The sequence below is a fragment of the Chelmon rostratus genome, chromosome 4 (assembly GCF_017976325.1).
Source record: "Chelmon rostratus isolate fCheRos1 chromosome 4, fCheRos1.pri, whole genome shotgun sequence".
Classification (NCBI taxonomy): Eukaryota; Metazoa; Chordata; class Actinopteri; order Chaetodontiformes; family Chaetodontidae; genus Chelmon; species Chelmon rostratus.
The window spans coordinates 4,961,327-4,986,373 of NC_055661.1; the positions used below are offsets into that span (position 1 = coordinate 4,961,327).

General features: G+C 42.7%; 1 protein-coding gene across 1 annotated transcript in view; it reads right to left on the reverse strand.

Annotated features, from left to right (window-relative positions):
- Positions 1-7,264: 7,264 nt before the first annotated feature.
- Positions 7,265-25,047, reverse strand: part of LOC121604927 (1-phosphatidylinositol 4,5-bisphosphate phosphodiesterase gamma-1-like) — a 29,735-nt gene continuing 11,952 nt past the window's right edge. Inside the window, exons 4-32 of the mRNA XM_041934562.1 lie at positions 23,610-23,657; positions 22,242-22,326; positions 22,027-22,107; positions 21,635-21,669; positions 21,184-21,256; positions 21,001-21,096; positions 20,783-20,901; positions 19,108-19,193; positions 18,756-18,876; positions 18,289-18,457; positions 17,579-17,698; positions 17,370-17,477; positions 17,057-17,241; positions 16,226-16,426; positions 16,020-16,139; positions 15,729-15,912; positions 15,345-15,422; positions 14,719-14,822; positions 14,532-14,628; positions 14,364-14,430; positions 13,363-13,529; positions 13,177-13,273; positions 12,858-13,082; positions 11,928-12,073; positions 11,684-11,798; positions 11,409-11,570; positions 11,153-11,241; positions 10,426-10,610; positions 7,265-9,464 (exon numbers count right to left, since the gene is read on the reverse strand). Coding sequence (XP_041790496.1) covers positions 9,404-9,464; positions 10,426-10,610; positions 11,153-11,241; positions 11,409-11,570; positions 11,684-11,798; positions 11,928-12,073; positions 12,858-13,082; positions 13,177-13,273; positions 13,363-13,529; positions 14,364-14,430; positions 14,532-14,628; positions 14,719-14,822; positions 15,345-15,422; positions 15,729-15,912; positions 16,020-16,139; positions 16,226-16,426; positions 17,057-17,241; positions 17,370-17,477; positions 17,579-17,698; positions 18,289-18,457; positions 18,756-18,876; positions 19,108-19,193; positions 20,783-20,901; positions 21,001-21,096; positions 21,184-21,256; positions 21,635-21,669; positions 22,027-22,107; positions 22,242-22,326; positions 23,610-23,657 — 3,424 coding nt within the window. The 3' untranslated portion in view covers positions 7,265-9,403. The remainder of the gene's footprint in view (positions 9,465-10,425; positions 10,611-11,152; positions 11,242-11,408; positions 11,571-11,683; positions 11,799-11,927; positions 12,074-12,857; positions 13,083-13,176; positions 13,274-13,362; positions 13,530-14,363; positions 14,431-14,531; positions 14,629-14,718; positions 14,823-15,344; positions 15,423-15,728; positions 15,913-16,019; positions 16,140-16,225; positions 16,427-17,056; positions 17,242-17,369; positions 17,478-17,578; positions 17,699-18,288; positions 18,458-18,755; positions 18,877-19,107; positions 19,194-20,782; positions 20,902-21,000; positions 21,097-21,183; positions 21,257-21,634; positions 21,670-22,026; positions 22,108-22,241; positions 22,327-23,609; positions 23,658-25,047) is intronic.

Genomic DNA, 25,047 nt, shown 5'->3' on the forward strand with positions numbered 1-25,047 from the left:
AATTGTAATGATGTAGGACATTTTGCACTGTGCCAATGAGCAGAAAACCACCAAAGAGAAGGATTCTTTTGATCCACATACCCAACATAATAACATAATATATGTGTGTGCGCGCGCGCGTGTGTAGCAACACTGACAAGATACACCACTATACACACTTCACCTTTTTTTACATAAAGGTAAATGTACATAAAGTATTTAGATTGAAAGCAGTCGTTCAGTAGAATGGCCCTGTCACTGTTTTATCTGATGTGTTTGCATCAATGTTGCCAATAATATTACATTTTGCTGCTGCAGAAGTTTGAGGTTGGGCCCTTTTTAACTGCTTTCTATACTGCTGGCTACTTTAATAAACAGCAGTGCATCATGTTCTGTCCTGTCAGAACCAGGTATCTCTAAAAAGTCAGCTTTTCATGAGTTAAGAAAAGCTGTTCAGTTTCAGTTTTGGGAAGATAATCCAAGAGGATTTTTTTAGTTCATAGTAGGAGAATTTCACCTATGATTAAAAAAAAATACCATGTGATCAATTTCTGCATCCAAATAGTTGAAAAATAGACAAAAGATGCCTCAAAATGTCAAGCCAATTTTCCTGTCAGTTTCATAATATCAGTTGGATGTTTGACTCAGATTACTGACAGGTGAGTATGTGGGATTTTTTCTGCTGCAGCAAATTACACAGGAGAACAAAATAGAATAAAGCTCCACCAACATTAGCATAGATAAAGACCCTCCAGGGTGAGCATAGACTCGACAGAGCGGGTGGAGACTGGAGGAGCAGGCTCCTAGGTATCTCAGTGAAATGTGGGAAATGCTCATGTTAATGTTTTTAACCACACAGGCAGCATGATCAGGCATGTGGTCCACCCCATTGGCCCAGACTGAAATGTATCAAACAACTACTGGATAGACTGAACATTTGTCGAGACGTTCATGGTCTCCAGGGGATGAATCCAGCCACCTTTGCTTCCAGCATCACCATGAGGTTGATGTTTTTTATTGAAATATCTCAGGTATTTGCACTCCTCCACGATCTCAATGTCTAAACCCTGGATGCTCACCTGTGTAGTCTGTGGTGCTTTCCTGTGGAAGTCTATCACCATCCTCCTTGCCGGCATTGATGTGCAGGTGGTTTAGTCCAACTCATTTGACAAAGTTAGTGATGACTTCCCTGTATTTAAAATTGTTCCCCTGTGATACACATCAAACGACGGCTGTATCGTCGGAGAACGGCTACTTGTGTGATAAGCACCAGTCAGGACTGGTTTCAGCCAGTTCTACACCTGTGAATGGGGTGGTAATTGTAAACCATGATGTTTATCAGCCAGGTCCTGCTGAGCAGTGGTGTGATGATGGTGTAGGAAGGTCTCAGCTGATACAAGCCTGAGTTAAAGAGAACTTTATTAACAAGCAGTATCAGATCAGATGTCATCTGAGATCAGACCATCTGAGAGAGCTTCCGGGTCAGATCAGAAGACTCTGCCCTTAACATACAGACAACACAGTATATAGCATGGCATTTTTTTCAATTCCTCCCATAACCTTCTTATCTCAAAGACCAGATTATGTTCTGATGGGCATTGTCCCACTGAGGAATGTTCTCCTTTGTGACAATCTACATCTACCTCTATAGGAGATTTATGTCCTATAGCCCCCTCTTTAAACATTTACCACCTCTGGTTTCCCTTTCCCTGCTCTGGCATGGCATGGCATGGCACGGCTGGCTGTCACTTTGTAAGACCAGTTGCTCCACTGGAAGCTGTGCTGAGGCGTCTCGTATCGCCCCATGGGCCTTTGCGGCTTTCCCCCATCAGCCTCTGCTAGGTGAGGCAGTGAGTGTGTAGCTACCACTCCCTGGACTCCCTCCCTCTTCCGGTTTTGGCTCTGGTTCTGGTTTTATTTATTGTGGCTCTCCTGTGTCCTTTTCCGTGCACTGGCTGCTGGCTCGCAGCTGTTTGGCATTTGGCCCGCTGTTGAAGCCCACGTGAAGGCTTGGCTCCCAATCACCCTGCAAAATCACCTGCATGAATTATTCTAAATACACCAATTTGGTATTTAAATGTAAATGTGTATTTGGTTGAATTAATATTGCTTTCATTTTTGGTTAATTAAGTTTATTACTTTATATGGCGTAAACTGGTTATTGGGTGTGAATGGGTTTTTATGAGCGTCTGTCACCAGTGATTGAAGCATTTCATGGTATGGTTTTAACTTGTTTCCTTTTGTTGGACAGGCACTGTGGCCGAGGCGACAGTCCAATTCCCACAATCCCCTTTATGGTTGGTGTGCAGTGTCATGAGTGGCTACTTTAATTTCCCTGCCTGAATGTTAGTGCTATCATTATTACAATCCTGTTGTTTTAATATTTAGTTAAATAACCTTTTTGTTTGGAACATGTTCTCTTGCCCTGGTGATTTCTGGACCTGTGCAGCCTTACTAGCTTAGTTCCATGGTAGAATTTCCAGGGAGTGAAATTCCCCTAGGTGGCGTTGTCACAACAGCTTAACTTCCCCCGCTCACATCACACATGGGATACAGGAAGTTGTTATCATGAACACAGAAATCTAAGTACAACAAAGTAATTTTCTGTTACGCCTGCTGGGCCACTGTAGCAGCTGTATCCCTCCACCTGCTAGTCAAAAATCAGCTTGTTAAAAGCTTAAGAATTCCTGTGTCCCTTTGAGCCTTGAGCCTTTTAAATTGCTTTATACTGTGTGTGTTTGACTAATCTGTTTAATATTTACACTTGAATGGAGGATCTGTCCTTCACCACAGAGACCTACATGTGAGGTCACAATATTATGCCCCGTGTCTCTGTCAGTCACACCTCCAGCAGGGTGAGGAAGTGTGAGGCGAAGGTGAAAGGAAGCAAGTTGAGCCAGGACCTCCTGCAGGGTGTCAGGAGGAACCAGGATGGCTCAACCTGAGAGAAATCAGTCACTTTTTGAGAAAATAGAACAAACCTGGCTAATGTGATTAACTTCATGATGTATTCCTGCTCCAGCACACCTGATTCAAATGAATGGCTCGTTATCAGCTGAGCATTTGAATCAGGTGTGTTGGAGCACAGAAACATCTAAAACATGCAGGGCAGTGGTACTCCAGGACCAGGCTTGAGAAACACTGAGTTAGGGAACATGACCTGAAGTAAACAATGTCTCAAAATAAGTGGGCGTCTGTCACATCTGCAAAAGTATAAACTAATATTGATAGAGGACGTTGCTGTGAACATCTGCATGTGCTGAACTCAGTATATTAAGTCCTGCTGTGGCTGCTACACTTGTCTTCAGTGTCATTTCTCTCCACCACACTACATACACACCTTCTTCCTCTGGGAACCTCTGGCAGCACACAACATCTGCCTCCACCTCTAATATCTAAAAACAGACACAATAGGACACAGACAGGAGAAAGATGGAGGCCAGGTGACAGCAGGATAACAGGTGTGGAGCCACAAGGGGCATCACTGGCAGTCATGGGGGTTTCAACAGCCCAATACACCAACACACCCCTATAGTATTTACAGTATACTATACTATAGTATACTATAGTGTACTATATACCCACTATATACCCACCAATGAAAAAGTCCCCAAAAATGTGATATTTCTTCCTGTTTGCATAACATTTGTTAAAAACTACAATGAGATGTTTTAGGAAACTACACCTAACGATAATGAAAGACTGTGTGAGCTAAAGGCTGCCAGTCAACAGGCTGAATTAAATCTCAACCTGAAGATACAGTCTGTGATGACCTCACCCACCAACAATAAGAGTCTCTCAGCAGCTGAAAAGTGAATCACCTCCTCTCTTGGTTCCCATCACATCTGACATATCAGAATCCCATAGTTTTAATCCAGCCATTTTACAGGGAACAGTAACCCCTGTCTCAAAACTAGAAAATGGCTAACTAGTCTGTCACCGATCTGGAAATGTAGGGTTGGGGTTAATATCACCCAATTCCTCTGATTTATGAGTAATCTTTCAAGTTCATTTTCTGCTGGACTTCAGTACAAAAACCTCACATACAAGGTGAACTTTGTACACTTGAAACCTCTCCACTAAATTCTCACTCCTGCAGGAACATTTTTGGTGGTCAAAGGTCACTATGAGAACGAGAAACACATTTTTGTCCATAACTCAAGAAATCAGACATTAATAATGACAAAATTTCACGCAAATGTCTCAAAGGATAAAATGAAGTGATGGTGTCTAAAAGGCCGTGTTCAAGATGTGTGTGAAGCATCCACGGCTTACAGTTTGTAGTCATGCACCACAAGCTCATTGGTTCTGCTGATATTGAGCTTCAGGTGACTGTTGTTTCTCCATGTGATGCTCTCTGTCAGTCCTCTGTTCTTTTCTGGAAAAACAGTCTCTAAGTGAAGACAGCATGTTTCTCACAGTAAATGATCCACTGGAATCACACATGTCAATACAGTGAGAGCTTCCATTTCACCACAAAATGCACTTAATACCTTTGATTATATATGAGTCTGAACTGTAAACTGCAACTTGATTTGTTGGTGGAGGCGTACAGCAGTTCTAGTTTTTCATTTTCCCGATGAGTCCTACTTCAGCACGTTGACTTCATCAGGAGTCTGACCTCTCCAGGGCACACACACACACACACACACTCAAAGCTTTGAGTGATGTTGCACTGACCACATTGCACCACTAAGGGGCATGACAGTTCAACCTACCAGTGTTTGTACCTGTGCAGGTGTGTGTGTGCTTTCTGCTACACTTTTACAATGACAGTGACAGATGTGTATTCGTGTGCCTTCAGTTGCCAGCGGTCAAAGTCAATTCCACCAGTCAAAGTCCTTCAATGACCCAAAATTCACACAATTATGGCTTTAACTTGCTACCTTTTCCTTTATTAAGCATTTGTAACCCACATTAAAATAAGTCCATATAAATTAATAAACAAGTTCATAAATTCAGCTGCATGAAGAAGTTAAGTTCATTCTGTCATTTAAACGAAAGGGGATTAATAAAAGATAATGAAAAATGCTTAAAAATGTGCTTTTGTTATTTTAGAGTGAGAAGTAACTTCCCCTTTAAGACTCACCTCCAGATCCTCTTACCATGTCAGTGCATGCAGAAGAAGAAGAAGAATAAATTATAAATAATAAATAATAATAATGGGTTCAGGCCATTTTGGGAACATGCATGGGAAACCAGAAAGAGGAAAGACGAGTGTAAATGTCCATGGTTGTTATTTTCCATCTTATAAAGGAACCAAATGGAAAAACGAACCGGATTATATCAAAAGTGCAAAGGTGTAATGTATTTCAACGGTGTAATTTCGTGATGTTTTTTTTTTTTTTTGTACTTTTTTTTGTGATATACTATCCAGTCATTTTCAGAAATGAAAAAAAAAACATGGCTGCTCTGGCAATTTGTGAGTGAAATATTTTCCATCACACACTTCTTCATCCACTGATAGGGGTGTAGTGGAGGCATCGATTGTGTAAATGTCCTGTGAAACAAAATCAAAGTTACTTCTCAACAACATTGTACTTTCCTGTTGGAAACAAAAAAAAAAAAACACATGTTGCTCTTCAGACTGTATCCTGCACATAAATAATGTTTCACGCCTCATGAATTATGGTATTTTTTTACATGAATACAAATAATTTTGTAAAACACATAAGAGCATTTTTGTGCTTTCAATGTGTACATGTAACTGATATATCATGAACCTCAAACACTGCTAACATGCTACTTCAAATGCAAATCCCACTTATGCATTATAGGGGGGGAAAAGGATCAAATACAAAATCATAAACTGTTTAGTAACAGTCTTGACTTATTAATATTTATGCCCAAAAAAAGATATACACCCACAGTGACCTATTTCCACATGTTGCTTCTGTGTGAGCCATCGAGGTGCCTTAATGAAAACCAGCCAAACAGAGCAGAGCTCTTCAAGTCTTCATGAGCCCAATAAAAAAGGGAGAAGTTTGCATGTAATTCCAGGGCCAAATGGTAGGGTTATAAATGTGCACGTAAAACCGCATATGGCCATTTTTCATCCCGACCAAACTTACATTCTTTCTATGTAGAGATCCAAAAACAATTTGTAATACTCCTTTAATAACACTTAATATTCCACTTCAATAACCTGCTTGGACAAGTAAAGATACATCAATGCAGACATAAACAGAAATTACATTAAGGACTGAAAACTGGCTTTAAATAAATATGCAAAATGCAGTAACTTACCTTTTGATGTTCGAGGCACACATTTTTTAGACTCACCCTCTTTGTGTGTACATTAGGGATACCTAAATCAAGGCACACATCTCTCCAGAAGCCTTTATCTGAATATGTGCTCTCATCAGCAACAGACACATCAGCTGATTCCTGCAGACTCAATTAAAAGATTAAAATTTCCCTTTGTTTATCAGTATTGGAGGGATACCTACCCACTCTTTGCAGCCGTTATCATAAAATCTACTGAAATGTGATGAATCTCAGGAGAACAAAAACAAAACAAATAGACGGCCAGTAATTATGGGAGATTGCATTTGGATTTGCTTAGCCTTACAAGCTCCATATGCAAAGGAGAAAAAATTATGTTTATGTCGGTCAATGTAGATAGATAGATAGATAGATAGATAGATAGATAGAAAGATAGATAGATAGATAGATAGATAAAAAGAGAATTAAACAATAAGTTTAATTTTCTTCATATGAACTATTTCTGTTTTAATAGGCAGCCTAAGGGGTGAAAAGATTTCCTGTATAGTGTTTATTGATATAAGGCTGTTTTGGGCATGCTTGAGGTTGTACAAGTGGCCAGTGGCCAGTTTATTATGATTGATTATTGATTGTGATATGCTTTGATTATGTAGTTAAATTCACTAATTATGGCTACATGAAATGCCCAAAAAGCAGTCTTTTGTTTACATAGTGGACTTTGGCTGCTGATTACTGAAAACTGCTGCAGTGAAACTTCATTTCAGCAGCTTGTACTTAAAGTGGCCTGGAACTCAAATCTATAATCTATAAGTCTTTTTTTTTTTTTTTTTTTTCAAGATAGAATGTGAAATGGAGCAGAATTGTGGCACACCTATGGATGGACAGGTATGTAGGAAAATACCAAACCAGACTGGATGTGCTGTAAATTTGGTTTGTAGTATTGCGTTTGGTTGAAATTGGGAGGAGGTTTCAAATTCACTACAGGCTGAGATTTCATCACTTTATAGTGCACTAGATATGTTTCAAAAAGACAGCACACACAGGAAGTAAATGAAAGAGCTTTATTAAATGGAAACTTGCACAGGATTTGTAATGCAGAGTAATAATACTGGACAATTAGCATAGATATGGAGAGAAAACACAACGTGGTTCAAATCGCCTAATACACAATGTCTATAGGCCAAGAAGACAAGCTTTGCATAGAAGTCCCTACCCAGTGCAACCGTAGCAGAGGGACAAAGAGAAGTTTGTGTCTACAGGGACAATTAAAGGGAGCTCCAGGTACACAATATTCATTTCTACATAAAGTTATAGCATCTTCAATCTGAAGTCCATGATCAGTCTTCTAGTGTGTTCTTTCATCTACAAAAACAGGATCTACACCTGTTTGATAAATAAAAGAAGTTATATACACTGAGAAATTAAACAGGAGGATGATGGGGAGGTGAAGCAGCTACAGAAGGTGTGTGTGTGTGGTGGGGGGGTTATTAAATATGGAGCCATGCAGTCGAACCAGTTGAGCCACATCTGTTGATTAGAGCCAGATGATGGGACCTGATCCTGGTCCTGAGGTTCAGATGTGAGGTGAGAGAAATCTGAACCGGCAGGTAAAAGAGTGCTTTGCTAGTTTTCTGTGATAGCCCTTGGTTGTCGTGCGTGTGCGTCCGACTGCAACAAACACACCTGAGCCCCTATGCAGGGGCACTGTGAGGAATGTCGTCTTCGCTTTCCTCCTCCCCCTCCTCTTCTCCTGCCTCTTAGAAGGTAGTATCGATATATTTAGAGCCCTTTGAAGAAGTATTAAAAGACCTTCTGGCTGTGGTTTGGTGAGGATTTGCTTGTCCGGTTTGTGCTCTCCCAGGCACAACAGGAACGACTGTGACAGCCCCTGCCACCTGGGGACAGAGTTCATGTGATCATCCAAAAAAGACTTGGTCTTGATTCCCTTTTACCCATTTCATGAGTAGTGGTCTGAGCCTAGCGAGTGAAGTCCTCCTCCAGGTTGATAGTAGTTTTCCCTTAAAGGGTCACTGTTCCAGTTGTAGAGAAAGCAGTCAGTTTTCTTTTCCTCTGTTCAGCACTAGAGTAGTTATACTCCACAAAGCACAACATCAAAGGCACATACATGAGATTAACTTTTTGCTACGTGTGCCCACTGCTCCCTTTCTCCATCCTGATAGCTGAGTTTTTTAGTTTCCATCCATCTGTGTAACCTGAGTTTTCTTCTCCCTTATATCCTCTTTTTCCTACTAAAGACCAAAACACAGTAAGAGTCAACTTGAGGAGCTTCAGACCTTATTTCCAAAGGCATCTCTCGTTATCAGATCAGTTTTGTGGCACGTTATGCAAACATCTACACTAAAAAGTTTCACTGTCTAGATGCAGCCAGGTCAAACAGTTTTTTTGTCTTGTAGTCTTTATCTATTGGACAGCATTGAGCTTTGTTGTAAAAACAAATGACAGAATGTGCTAAAAATGTCTACATTTGCAACATTAAGTATCTGAAACTCTTCCAGAACTACTCATTGTGATTAGAGCTGCAACTAGTAATTATTCTCTCGATTAACTGACTAATGATTCTGTTCAGTAAATGTCAGAAAATAGTGAAAAATGTCTGTTACTTGCTAAAGCTGGCATCTTCAAATAGCTAGTCCAAACCCAAAAATAATCAACCTATGAATCATATAATACAAATAAAAGCAGCAGCTGATATTTTTGCTTGTAAAATGCCTTGAACGATTCATTCTCAAATTTGTTGCAGATGAATTTTCTGTCCATTGACTGATCAGTTAAAGTAATTGTTTCAGCTCTGACCAGGATCAGAAATCTTTGCCTCGACCCTCCACCTCTCCTGTCTGTTTCTATGGAAACATGAGAGGAAACCATCTCTAATTTGCTCTTAATGTGTTTCAGCCTTCACTCCATGATTGTTTGTATAGCTTAGTAACATGAGGTGTTTTTATTCGTCCACGAGATGCTTCTGTTTCTGTCACTTTTTCCTCTGTTGTTAGTACAACAGTGTGCAATGAAATCTCACATTTTATTGTGAAGGAACATGTTTTCGTTTCCAGTTAGAAGTGGATAGCATGCCGCTGCAGCAGAGAGCCCGCTGTCCTCTCCGGCGGTCACTGCACAGCACTGGTGGCAGAGAGTGTGAGGCACCGTTTGTGTCTTTAGCGCTCTCTGGTGGACGGGAGGATTAGCTGCGCTTTGCTGTCACCTGCTGCCTCAGCTTCTCCCTCCTCTTCTTCTCCATCAGCCTGGAAAAGCAGAAAAAAAGGATTATTTTGCATGTGAAGCGTTCTGTTGGATGTATGTGTGTGTGTGTGCGTTCATGCTTTCATCCTTTGCCTGTGGTTATGAACATCTTTGTGAGTCTTCAGATGTAAAAGTTCTTATTTTAGGAATACATGTTGAGGGCTGAATTCAGGTTTAAAGTTAAACCAGCAGCAGACTTGCATTTAGATCAAATAAATGTCACCAATTTTAAAAAATCCACTTGAAGATGCCACATTTTATAGTAGCACTACTGTAATAAATACACAATAAATAAAATGAAAAAAAGGTCTCCTAAATAAGGCATTTATTATACTATTAATGCAAAAATATCTAATAAAAAAAGAGCAGAAAGAATTAGCTGATTAATCGAAGAAATGGCTGAAATTCACTGATTCCAACATCTCAAAAGTGAATATTTTCTCTTTTGTGTTAGTCTTTTATGACTGAATATCTTTGGGCTTTGGGTTTGTGTGATGGCCATTTTTTTTTATATTTGCTTACATTATGTTGATCAAATGATCAATTAAGACTAGAACTGCATCATAATTGTGAGTTGCAGCCCCACAAAAATAACAAACGGGGCTACAAATGACTAATATATATCATTTTAATTCTTTCTTAAAGTCATTTCAATCTATTAAAGGTCTGACAATATAAAACAATCAATGCAGGTTCACTTCACAGAGCTCATTTTGTCCAATTAAAAGTCCAAAGATACTCATTTTACAGTCATATTTAAAAAAAAAAGCAGATTCTCACAATTGTGAAGCCGAAACCAGAACATGTTTTATCAAAAATTTCAATTCATATTCTGTTGGATAGACTAATCAAAGGACTTATTATCGAAAATACATGAAATTTAAATGGACATCTACACAAATCAACTGATCCATGCCTCTATGGAAATCTTTTTCCTCAGTGTGGTGCTGGATTATCAGTCACCTGCGGTTTCGAGCCTCCACCAGCTCACTCAGCTGATCCTGAGCCGCTCTGAGCTCCTCCAGACTCTGCTGGTAGCTGAGGTCTCCTGAGCCCGACCTCTCCAGGAGGGAAACCTGGTTCGACAGCTCGCTGGTTCGATCCCGCAGCCGCTGGATGGACATGTACAGGTTCTCATCGTCTTCCTCCTGCAGCCACAGGGAGGAATGGAAGACAGCAAGGACAGCGTACGTTACAGCTTGTGGATGGATGAGCCTGCAGTAGGGCAGGTTGATTTAGTATTATTAACTTTTAGTACAACAAGCATTTTGTTTTGTTTTCTCTATTTTCTGCCGCTTTCCCGAGGCCGGGTCTCGCTGGTAGCTGGGTAAGGAAGCTGTCCTTCTCCAGCTCTTCCTAGGGGATCCTGAGGCTTTTCCAAGCCACATAAGATATATAATCTCTAATGCATGTTCAGGAACAACCATAGGGTCTCCTACCAGTTGCTAGAAGCCTGAACCACCACAACTGGCTCCTTTTGACACAAGAAAGCTCCCTCTGGACGTCTGAGCTCCTTTAGCTTTATCTCTAAGGCTGAGCCCAGCTACACTACGGAGGAAACTCATTTCAGCCACTTGATGCGCAATCTCATTCTCTCGGGTCACTACCTGAAATCTGATGTCCATAAGTGAGGGCTGAAACGTAGATCAACTGGTAAATTGAAAAGCTCTGTGACACCGGCGTTGTGTACCTTGGCATTGACAATTTCTATATGGACCAGAAGAGAAGCCAACTCCAGCTCTTCACTGTAGCTGTTTTTCAGAGGGACGCTCCTGTAGCCTGGCAACACACAAGACATAACTCAATCAACAGATGAATATTTATCGATCTGAATTTGTCAAAACATTGGCAGGAAGAATTTACGACTCTCAGCTGTAGCTTTGGTGTTCTTAAAACAGGGGTTTTCCCAAACCGTCCAAAATCAGCATCCGTTACTCCACATTCACCTGTTCGCAGCAGACGGACAGGGTAGGTCGCCTGGGCCAGGAAGTTAGGATCACTGAACATGTCCTCCTCGTAGACAGTGAAGCGCAGAAAGGAGAAGGTGGGGTTGTGGATGTCAAACACAAACTGCTTCTGCACCCACACAGGATTCAGACCGTTATCAGCTGGGAGGGTCAGGAGGAAGAGACGGATAGCACGCAGGCAGTGAGCGCTCCACTCTCAGCGAACATGTGACATGAATGGAAATCAAGGGGGATGAGGTCGGCAGCTGTCTTACCTACTACGTCTGTCTTGCACTTGCAGCTGTCGTAATCAGCTCCACAGATCTCCACCTCCACAAAGGGACAGACGATGCTCCGGCCATTTTTAGGCAAATGGCGAGCTCCCAGCACCTGATACACACACACAAGACAACAAACTGTGACAAGACTGTGGAAACAAAGTGAGTCTCACAGCTAGTTTAATCCGGGCTTTATTACGGGTTTTATTTTCTGCTCTCTCTATGATGGAGCTGAGCTGACCTGTAACTGGATGGTGATTGGCTCCACACGTAAAGTGTCCTTGTCAAAAGGGTCAAAGGCGTCGTCCCTCATGATATCAGGCTGGGGAACAAAGCCGCTGCCACCGCCGAGCATGAACAAGGCCTGGTTCAGCTGCATGGGTTTATCTACACGCACACGCACACACACACACACACACAGTCACTTTCATATTTTATTCAATACACGTTTTTTGTCACTAAGACCAAAAGTAATGATGCATTCAGGTGCTGCTCTCCTCTTAAAGTCTACTGTGAGTGACTGTGTAAGCAATGTCTGCTGCAGACATCATTGTGACTTTAGCCTTTAAAAACTGGTTTCTGTACCAGGAACATTGTCTGTTTTGTCTGATTTTCTACCTTGTAACCATCTCTGGACCCCCCACATTTATCACTAAAATGGGATGCAGCATGTTGAACTAACACAGATGCTACAGTATGTTGACATCTCCCCCTGGTGGCCACTATATTGCAGACATTTGAACGTGGAGGAAGATGTGACGATTTCTGTTAATTTGCCAATAAGAAGATACATAATTTAAAAAGAAAAGCAACACGTGCCAGTAATGGGATTTTTTCATTTTTTTGGGAAGTTTTTCACTATTGTGAACAAGCTACTGAACTAGTAATTAACAACTTACTCATCATCAAGCACCAACTGTAACACTAATTGCAATTTCAAGATTACAACTTGCACAAAGAGGCTGATTTGACACGAACGAGGCTAAAGTTCTAGCTAAAAGAGGAAAACGACCACCAAGTTTTCTTCAAAATCATGCTTGTTTGAGTTTTCCGGGATAAAGACAATAAAGCACCTGATGAATCAACTTGACGTCTGCCCCTGGCTCTCTGTAGCAGCCTATACGCTCTCTATCTCTTGGTGAAAAGAGCGATTGCTACTGTGTGGACTGACCTGGGGTCTGGAAATTGAGCGCGACTAGCTGGGAGCCACAGAGCCACATGGGCAGCGGGTCGTAGTTGGATGAGTCCAGCCTCTGTCCTCGGGGATACACTCTGGAAAGCTGACGCCGGTTGTACTGCAGGAAGCGTTTCCCTCTGCCGCGTGTCGCAAACTTCTCTGCCTTTGTCTCTGGGAAGGAGGACATGTCCCGGTAGCATGCCCTCTCTGTCCCGATCTCTGGAAGCAGCAGCAAATCACACAAATCAAAAAATGACCCACAGAAACAGATAAAACGTGAGGCGAGAGAAGAAGAGAGCAGTTTGATCCTTACTGTCCTCATTGAAGGGGACAGGTCTGCAGTAGACCACGAGATCAGACAGCTCCACTGCAATCTTCTTCCTCCTCTCCATTTGCTTCTCCTCCTGCATCTGTTACCATGGAGATCAGAAAACCATACTCTTAAGCCACAACTGACAATATAAAGTTATTCCCAAAACGCCAGTTACATCATACAGACCCGTGCGTCGGCGTTCTGTGTGGCCTCTCTGATCTTGGTGACCCAGCTGGTTAGGTCCTCCATGCTGTCGGCTGCCACATCCAGAGTCTGTACCGGGTGAGATGACAGGTGCTGGGAGTGGATTGTGCACACGTAAGGCCGTGAATTCTTCCCATCCTTGTGCACCACTGGACACAGACGGATGGAGCAGTGGAGAGAAAAACCAACACGGTTTTGGTGAGCTTTATTATTTTTCTGTTGAGTATGGACAACATGATTTAATTAAGCTCGTGTTTATCAGTCCTGGCGCCACAGGAAAGCAACTGGACTAGCATTTATGTTAACAGACTACCATGAAGTGATCACCTAATTTACTGTATATTTTAAAGATGACACTTAAAATTTGGTTCAGTTGAAATTAATAATAAAAAATAATTATGACCCGATTGTGCAGCCTATTATTAAAAAAGGCAAAATATGCTAAAGTCATGTAGCCTCACCCACTATTGAACCTTATGATTCATATACAAACAGTCTGAGGCCTAATAAAATCACTAAAGCAGCGATATAGTGACAGTTGTATCAGCTTCATGGACACACTACACATCAAACAAGCAAGACAACGACAGCTCAGGGGAATTTTGTACACTGATACACTGAAAAGATGTCTGCACGTGTCCCTGCTGCAGTTGCTTGCATGATGGTAACATCAAAGCTAGTTCCTGTTTCATTACTGGGTAGATGACAGTTGTAATGTGGCTGCACCTGCTGATGACCATCCTCATGAGGTGAGCTTTTCTGCTGGTAAACCACTGTATGTCTATTTCCAGAGAAATACAATTGCAAACACTTAAACCAAACTAGCCAGACGCTGGCTGAGGTGAAGCTTCAAGACCATATCATCAGAAACAGAGACAATTCCTTCAGACTTTCATCCCACAATAAAAAAACATATGTTCCATACACTCATGGGAGTTATCACCTCTGTTTGCCTCAGGAACAGCTTTGTCTATGAGACTCACCTACATGACAGGTGGAGACATCAATGAAGCCCTTGAGGAATGTTCCCAGAGGACTGTTCTCTGTGGACTGACGCAGCAGAACAACGCAAAACAAAAGAAAGACTCATTATGATTGGAAAAACACGTAGACTGCTGGACACTCTGCTCGGCGTAACGACGAGAACTCACTGCTTCATCCAGCTCTCTGGTGGGAGAGCTGGGAACCTCCTCCACGTAGTTTGCAGGAAACCACAGCTGTTTCTTTCCTCCGTAGTCACCACGCCACCTAAAGACCACGCACAGGTTCATGACAAGCTGCCCTACGTGTGAAGGAGACCGTGTGATGGAGCAGACTCACAGGAGGAGGTTCACTCACCAGCCGCCCTCCTGCTTATCCACATTGAGGATGAGCGCCTGTTTGGGGAAGCAGAGCTCGTCCTCCCTCTGAGCCCGATAGTCGTACAGAGCTTTGACTGTACACTGAAACACACAGCAGCAAGGAAATACCATCAGCCTGCCACAGTATATATCACAAATGACCACTGGGGGGCACAACATTCAACAGATGAGTGGTTTCCATGACCACATGCTTCCATTACTATTATTTTCTTTTCTTTGTATTGTTGTCTCCCTTCTTTCTTTTCCTTTTCTCTTTTTCCTCATCTTTCCTAATTTCTGGTTTTGTTTTTTCTCCCTTTAGCACAAAATCTTTCACCCACAAACTCCACTTTTCTCTTCAGGATTAGTCATTTTACTATTAATTCTTAAAAAAAGAGTACATTATGCAGCCTATACATCTCCATTTGCATTACAAAGCTGAGCACATATTTACTGTACTTTGCACTTCCTGTACTGCTGTTTCTATGGGTTGTTTACTCCTTTTACTATTACATATAATGATCTTGATTTCATTTGCACATAATTTCCTAATTGTTATGATATTCACTGAATAATAATTTACTGATTAAACTGGAGGTCCATAGTACAAAGGGCGTCACTCACCCGTGCAGTGGGCATCTTATTGGCCTCCACATAGAAGTGAGGAGTGCGGACCTCATACAGCGCCCCATAGTCAAGCTCCTGGGAAACAAACAACAAATAATTATTACTTCTCTAGTTATTGTTTTTAGGGGTACAGCAGCAACATGAAACACAACCAGTCACAATATTTATGTGCTGCAAGTTAGAGTTACTGTTTGCTGCTACATGCTAACGGCTGACTGTTTGGAAGCATGCTGTGTTGTTTGAGATTTTTTAGATTTTAGTTCAATAACATCAAATCTTTTATCAAGAAACAATGACAGTTGTTCAGTGTGGAGGATGTTGCCTCAGCTTTGTAAAACTGTGCTGGACATGTTGTTATTGTATTCAGTCTGTGAGACTAACCGTGGTGCCCATCCGGTCCAGAGTGTCCTCGTTGATGGGGTAGCGGAGCCTCATCTTGCGGTACAGTGGATGTCTCTCGTAGTAGCTGACAAGGTCGACGAGGCTCTCGAACTCTGCTGAACTGCCCAGCATGAAGAGACGGCCTTCCTGCTGGATGCGACAGTGTTTGATCTTCCCCTCCGCCCTACGGACAGAGAAAGAAAATCAGCTGCAAAAAGAAAGAGATGGAGCAGAAAACCGATGAGTTGATGCTGTCATGCGATCGTCCTCAGTGCGCCTTGATTTGTCTACCTAAAGGAGATGGCGTAGGAGTTGTGTTCGCTGCGTTTCCGCACCAAGAAAGCTCCGTCTCTGGGAACACGCATCAGCATGTGTTCGGCCTGGACTCGGGATAGACTGGAGTGGTACCACCTGGAAAGCAGACAACTCTTTTACGACAAACTAATCTCATTTTGGCTTTTCTGCACGACCCTTCCTTGCAGACACTGATCACTCACTCTCTGCTCTCGTGTGCATTGGGCTGAGGCACGGGGCTGCCCAGCCTCATTTCGAACTCATTGCAGCGCAGAGGTGTGTCTCTGTAGTGGCAGATGAGGCGGTACAGGCTGTCAAACACCAGGTTGTCAGTCAGGTAGAAGCGGGTGGAGCCAGACTCCTGACGTGAATGGATCCTGCAGTGCTGGACTCGACCTGAGCGCCTGGACGACATGAACAGGACTGAGTTAGAGCGCTGATCTCTGCTAATCTGTTATGAGGCTCAGGCTGGAGACCTAGAACTAATTCAAACTTTCAGCACTATAATTTACTCCTATTTCACCTGAAAAAAACCTCTGTTTGATTTGAAAACTGATTTATAAGTGCTGCTGTACTTGTAAAGGTTCATTCTGCCTCCCTCACTCTTTGACTTGTTAGATCACATGATAACAGCTGAACCATCTCCGTGACAAATGAACAACTCATCTGCAGGGTAAAGGCCATAAGAGGTGATTGAGATGTAAATTCGTAGTGGATGACTTGTGGTGCTTTTATCCCTTTTTTGTTTAAATTTACTGTATTGATTTTTCCTAGAAATAAACGTTTCCATGGAATGCACAAAAAATAGAAATCCTTCCATTACTATTAAGTGCAATTGTTATTTTGACTGCAGATGTTGTGATGAATTTGTTTTCTATCTATGTGTAGTGTTCAGATTTTGAATCAATGCTGAAGCATTCAAATCTCTCTTTTTCAGCTGGGTTTCTGTCCTGCTGTATGCAGCTATGATCACATCTTGTTCCTCTCCTCCACTGTCTTATAAATGTGTCTCTACAATTTCTTCCGTCACTGACCAGAACGAGAGGGTGTAGTCTCCGACAAACGTCTCACTCTCCCGCACCAGGAAGGTGCCGTCTTTGGCCCCGCCCTCGCAGTACTCCTGCAGGAGCTTCTCAGCCACCTGTCGACCATCGCGACCTCCACCCAGCTTCCCGTGGAACCAGCGCTCGGCGCAGTGTTGCTCGTTGTTGTTACACTCCTGGCAAATCACAGGAAAGAGAGAAGAAACTGAGGAAAAGACTACATCACCTTCGTCTGATAAAGTCTTTTTCCTTATAGCTGTCACAATCAGCAACACCATTCTAGTCACCATCATCATCATCCTACCTCTTTTCCTTCATCATCCTCCTCTTCATCAGCTGTTTGGTAGTGAGACGTCTCCTCTGAGTAGTATATCTTATTACTGGTCAGGACAAAATAGTGTGGAGTCCACGTCTGCAGATCACACCAAAACCCATTTCAGTATTACTATACAACACCCTGACTGTGTGTTTCATGAATAATCACACATAATCAAGCACTGAAGACAGACGCACGTGGTCGATGGGGTCCTCGAGGTAAAGGATGCCGTTCTTCAGAGAGTTGCTGATGTCGTTTTCAGAGTAGCTGGCTGATGACACCTCCTCATAAAGCGTGCCTTCCACCAGTTTCTTGTGCTGCAACACAAGAAGTAAAACATGAAAGATGTGGGAGCATTTTACAGTGTACATCAAACGACGTTCAAAAAGGTCTTAAACAGTTCGGACCAAGTGTCTCTCATCCACCATGTGTTAACGGTGGTCAGGGATCTTTCTCATGGACACTGTAACTTTACCTAGTATCATTAGGGGGAGTGATGGTTGGTTGTAGGCCACCTTACAGCCATACCAGATAACAGCTGCCCCCTGCTTGATTTTTTTTAAGGACACAGCCTACAAAGGTGGGTCCAGTGAAGGGTCTAAAGCATAGGCTGAGCCTGCACCTCCTCTCCAAATGACAGTGGCTCTCAAACCTACAGGTGGTTATAGGTGCGACAAAGCACACTTTTCACCGCTGACAACCAGAGAGGGCAGAGAAACACTGCTTTTCAGCATGGTGTTAAGTGACAGAGGACCTACCTGAACCAAAATCTGGACTGACAACAAGATCATATTACATCTTTGTATTGAGCAGTGTGCCCCTTTGAAATGTGTGTCTAATACTGCTGACTGTGAAGGATGCAGCCTCCGCTTTGCAGTGAAATGCAGATGTGTGTTTGTCTGTGTACCTTGATGAGGATCTTCCGGCGGAGCTGGTGGGGTGAGGGAAGCTCCTCCGCGTTGCTGTCGACTGGCTTGGTGAGCAGCAGATCTCCAAACACCTTCTTAAAGTGTGTGGCCATGTTCCTCTGTTGGACCACGCTGCAGTGGTCCTCGATGGACAAGATCACAGGATACCTGCACAAGCACAGCAGTGGGCGGGCGAACTCTTGTGTTAATCTCTAAAGGCGCTGCTGGTGTGCAGTTTAAATGTCAGCACACTAACCAGACAACATGAACATCAATGTATTTTTACTCTGATGAATGTTAGGACAGCAGTGGTCTTGTCACCTGGCAGGCGTGACCTAACAAAGCCAAGTAACATTTCTCACATGCATTTTCTTTTTAATTAAATCACCACACTACACCAAAATGAACTATACTACTAGGTTTCAGACTGAAACCTGTGACGTCAATGGCATCTTAATCCACTTACTCAGATGTGACGAAGGCGTGTTCTTTGATGGTGTGCAGCACATCCAGGAATTTGATCTTGGAGGTTAGGGTGTGTCCGTGGTAGATGATTGGCAGGTCGTCAGGTCCATCCCAGCAGTCCACTAAGATCAGAAAACACACACTTAGGTACAAACCCCCCAGTGCTCTGAATCGAGGCTTTTACCTGTGCATAACCTGACCGGGGTCATCAGCCAGTATTTAAGGGGGTACTGCAGAAGACATTTGAATATGCGGCAAAATATCCTCAATGTCACAGAAACAGGCCCAGTGGATTCCTTCAAGACACCATTTCATTTTCCTTGTGAGTTACATCAAATGTTGGAGACTCTTACGTTCAATGCAGCGGCAGCCCATCCTCAGGCAACGGGCGTAGGCTTCTAGAGATGATTCACTGGAAAACTGGTCACCTGTCAAGTACCTGAAAGAACAAGAACATGGAAATGAGTTCATAAGAACAGAGGCACTCAGAAAATGCCATCAGAGAGTTCCTTCATGGCTTAAAGGCTGCAACTAATGATTCCACTCAGCTGTTAACATTACATTGAACAGTTATATGTGGTTGGTTTTTACATTGGCTGTCAAGACACCATTGTATTATGTCATGAATATTTTCCTTCGAGTGGAAACAGAAAATTTTCAACTAAGTTACTGGTTGAATTTCCAAGTGGCGCCAAGACAACCGGATCGCTTTCCCTATTCCTCAGAGCAACTACCAACAAGACAGGACGCTCTGCATTTGTTGCCAAATTTCCACGAGTTCCACAAGTTCATTCATTCATTTAATCTATAGTGGAGACATGAAAGCAGATAGAAATGGCGGCAGCCGGACTGAAGCACCAGCCAGTCAGTCTATGCTGTTATTATTCATTAGTCATTACATTGTGCAATCAAAATGTACTTCATAATGATACATTAAAACAAAAAAAACCCTGTCTATTGCAGTTTAATCTCAACTGTAGTGGCATTATTTGTGCTATTCATTAACATGACTGAGCTTTATCACACTCTCAAATGACTTTATAGCTCATCATCAATAATTTCCTTGACCTCAACTACAGTGGTACAATCTTGAACTTTTCACTGAGATGTCATTAAATGTTATATGACCAGTTTGACAACAGGGAATACAGTACAGAGGTGATTCAGCTTTACTTGTTGCCAAAGCAACCACTACCTTCCGCTAACCGTGGCTGCCATTAGCTAATTAGCTCTGTTAGCCATGCAGCTAGCTGTCCTGTTAGGTGACTCAGCCCTGGTGGCAGGAGACATTGGCAGGTTTTGTTTTCTTGGTTAATGTCAACTTGTCACAACAAAGACATCTCAAAAAAAATGTAGACTTTGAATTAAAAACGATACAATTGACAGAATTACACTTAATGACAACAGTCAGAAACATCATAAAGACTCCTTCATGTGTCCAAACTTCTGACTGGTACTGTGCTAATTGTTAAGACAATATTCAATATAAACATGATGTGGTTAGCCTAGTTTAAAGACTAGCAATTGTCAGAAGGAAAGAAAAAGAAGCACATTTTATTTTGGTAAAGAAAGCAGAACGTCATTAACACATTCAAGAAGCGCTTTAGCTCCAAAAGCATTGAAAGCTGCTACGAGCTGCTAGCTGTTATTGGCTTCATTGGTGTTCACGGTAACTGCTAATCAAACCACGGCTCATTCAAATTTCTAAATCATTAAGCCTTCTTACACAACATGTCAATAAGACAGACATTTGAACTGTTGGAAGGCAACATTTATTAAACAAGTTCAACTAGCAGCTTTTGTGCTAGGCTACGCTAAACATTAAAGCTAAGCTAGGCTAAACTATACGTGGATAAGACTGATATCTATCCTTTCAAATTAATCTTAATAAGACAGCAAATAAGCAAAATGTGGTGTTTAAACCACTAACTACAAATATTTCCCTAAAGCTCCTTATTCAGTGTGTCTTTATGAAGGTCTAACATACTGTATGAACATTACTGAACAGACACAAATGTTGAGACCTACGTGTTGTGTGAAGAGGAGATCCAATACTGAGACAGCGGCCTTTTCATGTCATCAGGAACAACAGTCGAAAGTCGAGGGTCGCACACAGAATTCTCTTTAGAGAACAGGAAAGTCAGGAACTAGAAACATAAAGGCACATGATCAGACTGCAAGGTAGGGAAATATCTCCACAGTTAATTTCAGTTGTTGTGCACATCTGCGTCTTTGCAGTGTTTCACCTCGTCAAGCTGCAGCATTGGCTCAGGCTGCGGCCCACCCCTCATGTACCCCATGAGGAAGTCCCTGACGCGAGTCAGATCGGACGCCCAGGAGTCCTGAGACAAGCCGGATGAAGCAGTGAGCACAAAGCAGTTTTAACAGGGCAGGTTTGTGCTGTGCTGACGGGTGAATTTGCTCTGTACCTTCTGGTCCATCTGCAAAAACTTCTGGAAGTCGTAGAGGGAGATCTGACAAAGCTCGGGTCTGTCAACATTCCTACAAACACAACCGTTTTCAAGAGGTCAGACAGCAGAGGAGTGCAAGTTAGAGTTCAACTACATGAGACATGATGCATAAACATACAAAGGGCTGTCTGGCTACGAATCTTATTCATCTACCTATGCCTGAGCTAATTATGCCATTTTTAGGTTAATGTCCCATAACATGAAGGAAAAGGTTTCACATTCACAAAGTACCATTAATGGCGAAAAACATATGGAAATGTTTCACTTTCCTTAAACCGAAACCTTCCCTCGGACACTGATAAGCGTGTTCTAAAGACAAGCTGGACCAGTAGAAGAACAAGAATGGAGGACGTGAAGACAAGGGAGTGGACAATGAGGACGAGGTGAAGGTGGAGGTGGAGGGACTCACCGCAGAGGGAAGGAGAGCTCCAGCTGCTCAATAATCTGGGAACAAAAGGGGAGGGACCAGGTGACAGACAGGTGGGAGGGCGCCAGGTGAAGCATCAACAGAAAAGGAAAAAGTGAGCATGGTGTGGTGCGAGTGCAGAAGTACTCAAATACGGTACTGAAGTGCGATTCTGAATCAATCATTGCATGTCCAGACTGAGAAACAGGAAGAGTTTTGCGTACAAGGAAGTTGCTCTTGTTGTTGTGGTGCATCAGAGTCATAATACACAAAGTAAGAGACAAAACTTACTTACTTGTAACGCAGTAATCTTTCCGTTATGTCAGTAAAGGATTTGAGTACTTCTTCGTGACTGTGTGACTGTGTTTGTGTGCAAACCCAAAACTGACACTTACACTCTTCTGGGCGTCAAACATCAGTGTCCTGTAGAGCTGTGCGAAGTTGGGGTACGATAGATCGCTCTTGGCCTCCACCTCCTGTGTGAACATGGAGGATGTGCATTAGTGTAACACAAAACAGTGCTGCGGTCGAGTCAGAACATCCAGCTGCGGGTGGAGAAGCAAACACATTAACAAACAGACTTTCTTGTCATGCATCACTCTGGTCTGACCTGTAGCTTGTCTTTGAGGAAGCGCATGTTGGGGACTCTGTAGTTGACCTGAGGCAGCAGGGCTTTCACATCCTTCACGGTGATGCTGACAAAAAAGCAAGGAAGGAAATATACATTAGAGACATTAAAGGTCCGAACGTGCTGACGTAGAAGAATCATAATTCCAAAATCAAACAATATTTGAATTGCACCTTTACTAGCAAGACTACCAGGAGATGGCGCTGTACGGTTTGACGAGCTGATGTCAATGTCAGGATTCTACATTTCCACTCTGAGCATGAAGTAAAGAGAGACTCTTGTAATGTTTTCATTGTTCAGGCTCAGACAATGATGGCAGATGGCAAGAAGGTTTATGAAGATTATATTCCAGTGCTTTCAATAGATACTAATAAATCCTACACACTGGAGGCCATTTAAAGAAAGAGGCTGGTGTTATTCTATCCTTTAGTTATTGTCTCTAAATACTTTCTGATTTCCCAACCCTGACTGTGGCTCTCAGCTCCATGCCCTTTGGTTCCTACTACAGATGTAAATCTTTGTTTTTAGCAAACGTTGCTTAACAGAAGGAAAAAACATATTTGGTAGGGACTATTTTCAGTGGTGGATTAATACACATTTGGCGCTCTTGTGAAAGGGTGTGGGCTGGAATTAAACCGAGGCCGCTGCAGCCAGGCCTCAGCCTTAATACATGACATGGGCTCTACCAGGTGAGCTACCGGGACGCCCGATGCCTCTACCTCTCCTTATTTTCTAGGACAACCACGTGTATAATCACTTTCACTTATTCACAAAACACATGCAACCATCAGCCGTCAGCGACAGACTGAGGAAGGAAGCGAGAAAAGCAGGTAGAGAAAGAAAAAAATCCAGGTCATTGCTCTGAGGCAGGGCAGATCGTTTGGGGTCAACGACCGCTGCTGCTGCCAGGTCTGATTCGTCTCTCCACCCACTTCCCTCTGTCTAGCTACTGCTACTGTTGCTATTTTCACAGGAGACGGGAAGCTGCCCTCTCCCAGCCCAACGCATCACATCCTGCTGCTTATCGGGCGGCGGCAGGCTGTTTGTCCTGGAGCGGCTTCCACCCAAACAGAAGCTTGGATGCATTAATGAGAGCGCGAGAGAGAGAAAAAGACGGAGAAAGTGCGTGTGTGATATGTGGAGTCTCCGGCTGTGGACGTGTGTGGCAGGCTGTGGAGGTTAAGGTCAGGGTAGATCCCTGACAGGGGTGCAATGTGCTCTTTGATGACATCTGGATCGAGTTTCACCTTCGCGTTCCACCTGCTGTGACGGACCGGCCAATGGGCATCCATCACAGGCTGCTGTAAAAGCTACGATAGGGTGTTGACGCGTTTGTGGCAAGTCACCCACCTGCCCTCGTGGCTCCTGTCCATGACTTCAAACTGTTTCCTCAGCCACCTACAGAGGGAAGGGTGGAGAAAGAAAACATGAGACTGAAAGAGTCATTATTACAAGAATTTAAAGTCAAACTGAAATTAAAAATAGAAATCACGTGTTTCCTGTAGAAAACGGGTCTGATGGCTGACAGGTGAAATGCATGACGACAAACTGTGTTTACTGACAACAGTTTTATGAAGCGTCCTGAGCCCATATATGTGTTTCACAATGTGGTGAACCTCGCTCCAACCTCGCTTGTGAGCGACTGAGCCCTTCCAGGACGCTCCTTTCATACCCAATCATGATACTATCACCTGTTACCAATCAACCTTTTTACCTGTGGAATGATCCAAACAGGTGTTTTTGGAGCAGTCCACAACTTTCCCAGTCTTCTGTTGCTCCTGTCCCAACTTCAAATTCAAAAGAAGCATATATTTACAAAAATCAATGACGTCATTTTTGTAACAATTGTTTCCATCTGATGGAAAACGGCTGTTACATATGCACAGTTTCATAACTACATACATGACACTGTGCGAAAAAGCCTGAGGCTAAAGCTACCACACACCAGGCAAAGAGTCAGCATTGTACAAGTTGTTGAAGAAATGGAAGTAAAGACATAACTTTATTCTTATACTGCAGTTTAGTTAGTCTCTCTATTATTTGTATAATCAGGAAAGATGAAAAAGCAGACTGTTCATAACATCTGCTGGGGTTGCTGGATTTTACCCTTCTCCTGACAGGAGTCGGACAGCTCGGTCAACTCTGAGAGCATCCAGGACTGGATTCCACACCGCTGTGTGAACTAGCTTCCACTTTCAGGATGGAATAAAACCTAAAGATGGATGGATCCTCCCAAATGCTGAATGTTGCAAACGAACACGCAGCTTAAATAACTGATAATAACTGATAGCTGATGTAGCTAATGCTATGTGGGCTTGCTGAAAAGCATCCACCTACAGGCTTGCAGGTTGGACAGACACAAACACATTCATCCTATTTTGTAAAGTGGAAAAATAACATGCACAATAGCTGTAGCATCATTATAGTTTCCATTTCCGTACACTGTCGACTTAAAGCAACAAGTCGCAGGTAGATACTGAGAGTTGTCTATATTTGTCGAACAGAGTGAAAAAAAAATGCCATTCATTGAATCTATTCCCCAAACAGTTTACACAACTGTCATAAACAGACAAAATTAGCCATTTCATTTCCTCTGACCATTTCCAAACATATAGCGCTCGCATTATGTCAACAACAAAGCTCCCTCTGCACACACTCACAGCCTCTCTCTGTTCTCCTGCTCGCGCCACACGAGCCAAAACTGCCTCCGCACATTCATCTGGAGTAAATATTTTCATCCCAAAACTAATATTTGTCCCGTCCTCCAACCAGCACCACCCTTCCCCTT